The sequence below is a fragment of the Girardinichthys multiradiatus genome, chromosome 15 (assembly GCF_021462225.1).
Source record: "Girardinichthys multiradiatus isolate DD_20200921_A chromosome 15, DD_fGirMul_XY1, whole genome shotgun sequence".
Classification (NCBI taxonomy): Eukaryota; Metazoa; Chordata; class Actinopteri; order Cyprinodontiformes; family Goodeidae; genus Girardinichthys; species Girardinichthys multiradiatus.
The window spans coordinates 126,876-138,164 of NC_061808.1; the positions used below are offsets into that span (position 1 = coordinate 126,876).

The 11,289-nt window shown below is 43.2% G+C and overlaps 1 protein-coding gene across 1 annotated transcript; it reads left to right on the plus strand.

The window, feature by feature from the left end:
- The first annotated feature begins 4,337 nt into the window (after positions 1 to 4,337).
- LOC124881657 (5-hydroxytryptamine receptor 1B-like) lies at positions 4,338 to 9,521 on the plus strand. Its single transcript, XM_047387353.1, has one exon. The coding sequence runs from the start codon at positions 4,964 to 4,966 to the stop codon at positions 6,098 to 6,100; it is 1,137 nt and encodes a 378-aa protein (XP_047243309.1). The 5' UTR covers positions 4,338 to 4,963; the 3' UTR covers positions 6,101 to 9,521.
- Positions 9,522 to 11,289: the final 1,768 nt, after the last annotated feature.

Genomic DNA, 11,289 nt, shown 5'->3' on the forward strand with positions numbered 1-11,289 from the left:
TCCACATGTGTTCATTCATAGTTTTGATGCCTTCAGTGTGAAGCTACAATAATCATAGTCATGAAAATAAAGAAAACTCTTTGAATGAGAAGGTGTGTCCAAACTTTTGGTCTGTACTGTATATCAGTCTGTATGTACTGTATATATATTAAACTGCAAGATAAAAACAGAAGATATACCGGAGAGCTAAAGATGCTTGGCTGTGTTCTGTTAACTCATTAATGATGTGAAGCTCCAGTTGATGGGAATAAAAATTGAAAAAGATGCAGAACTTGTTTTACTTTGTAAAGCCCTTTGAAAATTTTTCAGCAAACAATCTTTATTTCCAGGATCAGCTCCTCCAGACAAACCAACAAAAAGTGAGATTTCAGCATAAATCATTCATCAGATCAGTGTTCACTTTACATCCATACTGTGCAGCCCTGGTGCTCTTTATCGATCCTGTTTGGTCAAGTGAGTCAGAAAACAAAAGGCTTCCCTCAACCTTGAGCTGGAAACTCTGGACAGCTAGAAGGGAACCCACTGATAGAGGCTCCAGGCTCTATCATTCACAAACAGAGAATATCCCATAGATATGAAATAAGCTGTTTGCTCTGTGTTCAAACATCTGTGTTCATAATCCTTTCTGTTTTTCTTAAGTTTCCTATTATTGTGGTGTTTTTTATCCAATATTTAACATTTTACATTTAATAGTAATCATTATATCTTTTTGCTTGGAAACTCATCCACCCACCCACCCACCCATCCACCCATCCATCCACCCATCCACCCATCCATCCATCCATCCACCCATCCATCCATCCATCCACCCACCCATTCATCCATCCATCCACCCATCCATCCATCCATCCATCCACGCACCCATCCATCCATCCATCCACCCACCCACCCACCCACCCATCCATCCACCCATCCACCCATCCATCCATCCATCCATCCATCCATCCATCCATCCATCCACCCATCCATCCATCCATCCATCCATCCACGCACCCATCCATCCATCCATCCATCCACCCACCCATCCATCCATCCATCCATCCATCCACCCACCATCCATCCATCCATCCATCCATCCATCCATCCACCCACCCACCATCCATCCATCCACCCACCATCCATCCATCCATCCATCCATCTACCCACCATCCATCCATCCATCCACCCACCCATCCACCAATCCACCCATCCATCCATCCACCCACCCATCCATCCATCTATCCATCCATCCATCCATCCATCCATCCACCCACCCATCCACCAATCCACCCATCCATCCATCCACCCACCCATCCATCCATCTATCCATCCATCCACCCAACCAACATCCATCAATCCATCCACCCATCCATCCATCCATCCACCCATCCATCCATCCATCCATCCACCCACCCATCCATCCATCCATCCACGCACCCATCCATCCATCCACCCACCCATCCATCCATCCATCCATCCACTCACCCATCCATCCATCCATCCACGCACCCATCCATCCATCCATCCATCCATCCATCTACCCACCATCCATCCATCCACCTATCCATCCATCCAACCACCATCCATCCATCCACCCACCATCCATCCATCCACCCACCATCCATCCATCCATCCATCCATCCACCTATCCATCCATCCATCCACCCACCATCCATCCATCCATCCATCCACATATCCATCCATCCATCCATCCATCCATCCATCCACCCACCATCCATCCATCCATCCATCCACCCACCATCCATCCATCCATCCATCCATCCACCCACCATCCATCCACCCACCATCCATCCATCCATCCATCCATCCATCCATCCACCCACCCACCATCCATCCATCCACCCACCATCCATCCATCCATCCATCCATCTACCCACCATCCATCCATCCACCTATCCATCCATCCATCCAACCACCATCCATCCATCCATCCATCCATCTACCCGCCATCCATCCATCCACCTATCCATCCATCCATCCAACCACCATCCATCCATCCATCCATCCATCCATCCACCCATCCACCCACCATCCATCCATCCATCCATCTACCCACCATCTATCCATCCATCCAACCACCATCCATCCATCCATCCATCCATCCACCCACCATCCATCCATCCATCCTGAGGAAGGTCGCTGTTAATCACAAAGTGTTGGTGTTCTAACGAGGTCACATTGAGCTGCAGCACAGTTTCATTAACAGTCATTAGAGTCAGTTAATTAATTAAGGCATATAACTGTGTGGAAATGACTCACAGCTGTTGTGGATTTAAAGGCTGTTGTTATACATCAATGCTGCTTATTTATTTGCTGTCTTGTTGCATGTTTTCTTCATGCTTCAATATTTCATTGAAGTTACAAAAATGAATGGGAACAAACTGTTGGGTTGCTTTGTATTTCATCATTTGCTCTGCATTGCTTTTTGATTTTGATTTATTGCAGCACATTGCTAAGGGGAGAAGAGCCTCAGAAGAGCTTCTGCTTGGGATCTAATGGTGCTGGTTCAATAGAACTCTAAACCTGGGTTTTCTGCAGGTAGTTACAGAGATTATATCATGTGTTTAAAGGAAACTACCAACAGACAAGAAATAGGAAATCCTAAAAATTATAAATAATTTTCTTTGCTTGTAGAATAATATAAAATTGCTTATCTGAACCCTGAACCGCTTGAAGGTTTTCACACTCTACAACAACACTGTGTGATGGAAAACTAAGAGTGCACATCACCCTGAACACACCATCTCCACATTGACACATGGTGGGAACAGGAAAGCTGGTCAGAGTTGATGGGAAGATGGATGGAGCTTAATCCAGGACAACCCTGGAAGAAAACATGTTAGAGACTGCAGAAGACCTGAGACGGCAGTGGATGTTCAGCTTCCAGCAGGACAACCAGCCTGAAGATGCAGCGAAAAAACAAACAAACAAACTGATATTCTCAGAAGATCCCTATCCAATCTAACTGAGCTGCAACAGACCTGCAGCCACATGTGGTTCTACAGAGCACTGGCTCAAGGGGCTGAATACAAATGTACACCACACTTTTCAGATTTTTGTTTGTAAAAATGTTTAACACCATTAATCATTTCCCCTTTCACTTCCTATCGTGGTCTTGTAGCAAAGCTGACGACTCAGAAATCTGACTAGACTGAGCTAAAATAATTTTTTCTCCCACAGACTGTGAGGATTGTTCATGACCCTGAAAGTGTTGATGAGCTGTGAACGATCTTCTCAAACCCCCAGTCAGTTTATGTGTGTTGTGACTCGCTGTTGAAGTTGTTTTGCTCATTGAGCTGTCAGTAGGCTTTTATAATGACCCAGAATTAACTCATGATTTGTTATAGAGTAATAAACTGAATGTCTGTCTGCATATCAGAGGCAATGATTAACCTGAAACCCAGCCTGTCCAGCAAGATTTCTTTTTGGTTTTGCTTACAATTCAGTTCCAGTGTCCAAAAAGAGGAACCACCATGACATCCTGACTATACCACAGAACCAACAGCCTGAGAGTGACCTCACCAGGCTGTTGGAGCCAGGGCCAGAACCAGCCGTCTGACCTAAAATTAGGCACAGAGCCATCCCAAGTATTGAGCCAACAAAGTTGCTGCTTACAGCCCCCAACCCATCAGGGGCCTCGCATGAGTACTTGAATTTAACACTCAACATAGGTCTAAAATCCTTCGATTTGTTTATTGAGAATCAGATTGCTAGTACTTTGAATGTATGGCTTTAGCATGGATACAATTTTAAACCGTCTAAAGTCTAATTTCAGACTTAAACGAATTGAAAAGTTTATTTTGTATAAGTGCAAAGAATAATCTTCATTGTTTGAATGTTGTATTACCATAGTTACAAGCCAATGTTATTTCATACATCTGACTAAATATTAACCAATTATCCCTGATTGCTTTAAGGTCTCCCAATTAAACTCCGCACCTCTCCCAGATCCTGCCAAATCTGCAACAGGAAGAGGGGACTCAACTCAATTCTGGTACTATTAGGGATTGGGCCAGCCCTGGGCACTTCCATCTGGTTCCATGTTTGGTGGTTCTGGTTGAAACCTGAAGGACCTGAAGGGTACATCAAGCATTTAGAACTCCAGAAATAATCAGTTCCAATACAATCAATCAGCTTTAATTAAATTGTTTTAGGAAAAATGGTTCTTAGTCTCAACATTTTAAATGTAAACAGTGAGTAATAAATACTTCATTATATTTGGTTTTTAATATCCATCTTCATTTCATTTTTTTAGTTTCACAGTGTATAGTATTTGATCGTTTCATTATCTTTATACTGTCACAGATTTATTTTTGTATTATTTTAATAATATTCTTTGTGGTCTTTAACTTGATGTTTTCCAAACCTAAATCAAGTTTAAATGTCTGAATCTGATGTAACCTTATTAATTAAAACCAGACCTTCAGACATAAAGGTCTGCTAAATGACTCTATGATGAAACAGCCACTAAAACAAAGATCTTCTCTTTATGTTGCTGTCAGTTCCTTTATTTCTACAATTAGATCAACGTGGAGAAAAAGGAGTAAAATAATGTAAACTAGAGGCTGAACTCTGACCAGAGGCTCCTGTCACAGTTGCTGCTGGAGGAAGAGGAGAGAGAGGAGGCTGCGCTATAAAAGCTGGAGTCCCTGAGCTGCTCTGAACTTAGCAGGAGGCGCTCGGATCGGAGCGGAGCTTCTCTGGATGTTCAGGCTGGATTCAGATGACTAATGCTGGATGATGCTTTTATCTGGATTTATCTGGATGTCTACGTTGCAGGTGATGAAGCGCAGAGGATGAAGAGGAGGAGGCAGAAACGTGTCTAACTGTGACTGCAGCGCATGCAGCTTGTTTTATTCTGCAGATGAAAGAGGAAGGCAGACGCTTGATGCGGGTTTGAGGGCTCCCCAAACGATCAGTTTTAGCTCGATGAGCGGGGTATGTGACGGAGGAAGGTGGAGGGATGGAGACGGCCCCCAGCTACGGAGATCTGCTGAACTTCTCCACCAATGACACCAACAACAGTTCCGGCTCCGGAGCGGAGAGGCGAGGCTCCAACCTTTCTTTCCAGGTGGCTCTGGCCATGACTCTGGGTCTCATCACCTTCGCCACCACGCTCTCCAACGCATTCGTCATCGCCACCATCTACCAGTCACGGAAACTGCACACCCCGGCCAACTTCCTGATCGCTTCCCTGGCGCTCACGGACCTGCTAGTGTCCATTCTGGTGATGCCCATCAGCGCGCTCTACACTGTGGTCCAGACATGGACGTTGGGCCAGGTGATGTGTGACATCTGGTTGTCGTCGGACATAACGTGCTGCACCGCCTCGATCCTCCACCTGTGCGTCATTGCGCTGGACCGGTACTGGGCCATCACGGACGCGGTGGAGTACTCCAAGAAGCGCACGGCGGGACGCGCCTCCGGGATGATCGCCACCGCCTGGGTCATCGCCATCTCCATCTCCCTGCCGCCGTTTTTCTGGCGCCAGGTGAAGGCGGAGGAGGTGACGAGCTGTAACGTGAACACGGATCACATCTTCTACACCATCTATTCCACCTTCGGCGCCTTCTACATCCCCACACTGCTGCTCATCTGCCTGTATGGGCGAATCTACGTGGAGGCGCGGAAGCGCATCTTGAAGCAGGCGCAGAAAAAGCCGGGGAAAAGACTGACCTCCGCGCACCTGATCACCAACTCCCCTGGTTCCGTAGCCTCCACCACCTCCCTCAACTACGGGACTAACGACACCTCCTCCTGTGACACTACCTCGTCCTCCCCGAATGTGAACCAAGTCAAAGTCACTGTGTCCGACGCGCTGCTGGAGAAGAAGCGCATCTCTGCCGCCAGGGAGAGGAGGGCCACCAAGACTCTGGGAATAATCTTGGGAGCCTACATCGTCTGCTGGCTCCCGTTTTTCATTTACACTCTTTTAGTGCCTCTCTGCGAGTCCTGCTTCCACCCGGGTCTGTTTGACATCTTCACCTGGCTCGGTTACCTCAACTCTTTAATCAACCCCATCATTTACACTATGTCCAACGAGGATTTCAAGCAGGCTTTTCACAAACTCATGATGCGCTTCAGGTGTTGCAGGCCATGAGAAATGATTTCTAGCCATCAATCATCTGAATGATGCAAAAAAAACAAAAAAACATTTATGTGTGGGCCCCATATGCAGTCATCTTCAATAAATAAGAATATAATTGAAAAGCTCATTTATTCCTGTAACTCCATCACTAAGTCAAACACATTATATCGATTACTCAGACTGATGTTTTCAAGCCTTTATTTCTGTTAATTATGATGATTTTCTGCTTCCAGTATCCAAACTGTGAAGAATCCACCAACTCCATCTGGGTTGAATTTACTTGAATAATATATCGGCACACAATTAAGGTTGTAGGGTTGCAGGACAAACATGTGGATTTCCAGCCATTAATAACGTAAGCATTGTCAGAACTTATCCAACATTCACATGTGGGTCCCACACGGGTTGGAAATAAACTGGAATATTAGACACAAATATGATTAGCTACAAGTTAAGTAATAAATGGGAATTACCCATATACATTTCTCACTTTTCATGTAGGATAACTATGTGGGTTCCAACTGGAAAATGTACACAAATCCCATCTGGGCCCCTTATTCAATAACTCTAATTGGTTGTTAGATGTTGATGAGCAATGAATTCCAGTCTATATTGTTCAGCATCACATCAGACATAGCCTGTAGTACATCTGATGCCCAAATAGGGAGGAAATGAGCTGAGAAACAGGTCTTAGACAAGATTACCCATCAGTACTAAAATAGAAGACTGACACTGACATACCAACCTGTTTCAGAATCAGAATCAGAATCAGAAAAGCTTTATTGCCAAGTACGTTTTTGGACATACAAGGAATTTGTTTTGGCGTAGGGTTAGGGGTTTCGTTGGCCATCTCATATCTGTGAGCTCATTTATTTTTCAAAATTCAAACTTAACAAAGACAGTAGAAAATAAGGCTTGGTTGGTCCATGTGCTGAGGTCCAAATTTAGTTCCAACAACTTTTCAAACCAGATTGAAAAAATCTACCAAAGTTTTCATGTTTGATGTTTTTATCCACTTTCAGATGTCGATAAGAAGAAGGGTATTTTATTTTCAAAGAAATTTTACTTTGGAGTTGGGGCCCGCATTTGTAGTAAAGGGGCTGAAAGCTTGGTCCCTGGTGGGATTGTCCATGGCTTACATAGTGGTCTGAAATTATCTTTTTATGTAGATTTGATGCAGGACAACCAAAATGGTTCAAATGAGGAAAGATATACAAACCCACATAGGTCCCATAGTTAAGTTCAGAGTGGATACTATATGGAAGAAGGTATGATTGGAGGATGTCCACAGGTTATTTAATGTCTTAAGGTTAATTGTCTTTCTAGCTTTTGAAACTGGGACCCAGGTGGTAAAGACACATTAAACCCCCCTCGGTTGGCACTATTCAGGTACTACATGGGATTGTTGATAGGTTAATGTTGGCACCATCTCAGTTAGCCTTTCAAAGTGTTTTAAAGTGAGGTAACAACAATCATTATGTTATTATGGAGATATAAGTTCTGATAAAACAACGAAATTGGGCTCCAAACAAAAGCCCAGGCACATTTAGTACCCTTCCAGCCCAAACAAATCCCTTATGGGGCCCACATGCATATGGTTGACTGGGACCTGAATCACACCCACACTTGTTTCTCTTCAGGCTACATTCAGGCCACAGATTGTTCTGAATAATGTGAGCTTTTAACGGAACAAGGAGATGCTCTGATCTTTCATTGGAGTTTCCTGTTATCCATCTGGAAGTTGGAGGAGAAGGAATGTGCTGGTGACCATAAAGACTTTAAGGAAGTCCATGGCCCCTTGAATGCCAGTGGCTTGCCTGTACTGTTGTGTTGCACTGGGCTGTAGCCTTCAGACTCACTTAGCCAAATGAGTTTTGACATCCAGCATCAGCTGGCTTATAAGCACAAACAGCTTGAGACTAAGCTACCAAGAGCCCCGCGGGCAAAAAAAATACGATCTGTGTTTCATTTTCCCAACTCAATAGGAGGAAATATTGGTGCCTACAAGTTAGTTTAGTTCCTTCATCATGCCTTGTCCTCTTTAACGTAAAGCATGGTTCTAGTTTAATATAAGGAACAACATTTGGTTTAATTATTCTGAGCAGAGCATGTTTTATTTTCTCTTTCTTCTTGTTGTGGGTAATTATCACTTTCAACTCACAGCTGAATGTAACTGTACGATCTGTGTGCATCAGTGTGATTTTTACTTTTTGCTCAGCCGATTGTAAAACAGTGCCAATCAGGCAAAAAAGGGCCTCTCTCCCAAACCTCTTAAATGTTAATATTTGCTTTGATGTTCCATCTTATATCAGAATGAAACAATCCAGATCCAGATCCAGTCTGGACTTTCCCCAGTCATCACCTGACATTTGCTATCACCACACCTAAAACTTGTGGGAGAAGATAAATGTTTTTTAAAATGCTGGAAAATGTCACTGTATTCTGATCAAAATCCCATGTTTTTCCTGTCAAAAAATCATCATAGTAAATGTCAAGCTGTGACTGTGGCTGATGAGCCCTTAAAAGAAGATTTACAGGCAGGAGAAACATCATAAACAGAAAAGGAGCTAAATCGGTGTGCTAGGAAAATCCAGAACTGCAACGGAGATCCATTCTTAGGGAAGGTTTTCTGGAAATTTAAAGAAAAAGACGAGTTCATGTCCACTCCAAATAAATTGATTCTTTCTCATTCTGGTCTGTTCTCAAACCCAAAGAAACCAAAATACATTGTTTAATGTATTACATGTATTGCATAAAAGGAACAAATTGAATGGACATTTGGATGGATGGATGGACTGAAGGACAGATGGATGTGGACAGTTTTCCAGCTCCAACCGTCTCCTCGTCTGAATCAGATGTCTGGATTAGGCACAATGCATCTGCTGGATGTAGAAACTCTGTATACATATGAGGAACAGCAACAAGCTTCTTTCTTAATGTCTTCAAGGTAGTTTAGCGGCTCCCTTTGGAGGTGATTTTATTTTTCAGACAGATTTTGATCCATAAATGAACGCCACCACCTCCAACATCTGCGATGGACAGGAAGTGAGGAACTGGTAGTTTAGCTTTGAATAGATGACTGAAAGGTCTAGGTGGGACAGGATTGCATTGTTAAAACACCTGACTGTTGTATAATTGGAGTTTGTTTGTAGTGTGGTTTGAGCAGGATAGAAGCCATTCTTTGCCAGTCACTCAGATGATCCCTAGTGTAGATGATTTAATCCATAACATAGATAAAAGTTTCATTCCCATCCAAGTAAACACTATCAAAGGATTTTAAGCCTTTAACATCTGTTTGACACTGGTTTTTAATTCAAATATTAATGATGAAGCTGCTAATTGTGTCAGCCTGTTTGATCAAAACTGTCAAAATATGTCAAAACTGCTATAAATCCATAAAACTGAACATTAAATTAAAGAGTATCTAAATGTGCCAGAACATTTTTATTTTTATTTAACCTTTATTTAACCAGGAAGGTCCCACTGAGATTAAGAACCCCTTTTTCAAGGAAGTCCCTGCGAAGAGGCAGCAAAAGTTCATAACATACAGATGAAGAACTGTTGGTTGGGACACCTTCACACTGGAGGATCAGACATACAGGGGCCAAGACAATAGGTACCAGTACGGAAACAACAGAAAAGGAAACACTCGCAAAGTGGGCAGAGTGGAATGCAGCCGGGCTTAATGAAACCAGTGGAAAAGGGGCATTATTCATCTAGATGTAGGGAAAATGACTTGCTGAAGTTCAAACTGAGAACCGAAATGAAGAAGAGGGGATTTACGTGAGTTTGAATGTAGCAACGTTGTTGGTACCAGATGGACTGGTCAGAGTATTCCAGAACCTGCTAATCTACCGGGATTAGACTGGAAAACATACAGAAGGCACCAGCTGGGTGAGTGATTACAAAATGAAATGAAACTAATTTCTATAGCATCTTAAAAACAACTGCTGTTGGCCAAATTGCTGCAAACAAAACAAACCCATAAGGCAGCCATCATGCTGCATTAAAAGCCAAGTAGTACAAAGGTGTTTAAGAAGAGACTTAAAAACACCAGGAGCTGAAGCCTGCCTGATCTGAAGGGACTCTCTGTAACCAGCCTGGAGCTTGGGACCACTAAAAGCAAATGATCATTAGATCTAGGAGATCTGGAGGGTCATATGGCTGCAGGAGGTCAGACTGGTATTCAGGATCCTGCTGCCCATTCAGGGCCTTATAGGCAGTCAATAAAGCTTTCAGCTCTGAAGCCAACAGAGAACTTTTGAAGAGACGTGAGCTCTGGGTAGATATGCTCATGCTTTTCATGTACGTTCAGAGTCGATCTGCTGCGTTCTGAACCAGCCGCGGTCCTGCGAGGCCGGCCCGGCTGACACCAACATACAGAGTAAATCCAGCTGGGAGCTAACAATGCGTGAATCGCCCGTTAAAAATAATTCAAGGATAAAAATGATTTCACTCTAGATGAAAGTCTCAGTTTAAAAAAGGACATTTTACTGAAGAACTGATCTGTTTCTTAAGGTTAGAATTTGAATCAACGATCACCTCAAGATTTTTTACATAAGATTTTACAAACTGCTCCAGGTTACCCAGATCTGGAGAAGTGTTTTGATTTCCACTGGGAACAAACATAACTTCAATTTTATCTTTAATGAAGTTTAATGAAGAAGATTTAAGGCCATCCAAGCTTTTACATCGGTGAGACAAACAGTGGTTGTAGTGACTGCCTTTAGCCTGCAGCATTTCACAGCCAGTCTGCCACACCCAACATGGAGAGATCCCTGCACTCTTTAGTTCTGATGGCCCTGGTGATACACAGGAGAAAACATCTACCACCACAGCAGCATAAAATCAAATATTTTCCTGACTGTTGGTGGATTTGGAGTCAGATGTACTGATGAAATCGGCAGCTTTAACATGAGAAATGTCATATAGTGATCCAAATGTTCCTCTTAGGTTCCCAACTATATTATAGCGTCTGTACACACGTGGTTTTTCCCACCAAAATCTGCTCCAGTAGAGCCTAAGTGGAAACACCATTTCTTCTGCAGGACAACAGATCTATTGTTTTCTGTAGACCCTGCAGGTAAAACACCAACAACTGAAACTACTTCACAGGACCCCACTTTAAAAACCAAATCTATCTTTTTAGGTACCGACATTCAGTTCTAGCAACATTCAGAAGGCTCACTGTTCATCTGGAG

What these genes read in the sequence shown, in the direction of transcription:
- LOC124881657 (XM_047387353.1), top strand. Translation starts at nt 4,964, where the DNA reads ATGGAGACGGCCCCCAGCTACGGAGATCTGCTGAACTTCTCCACCAAT.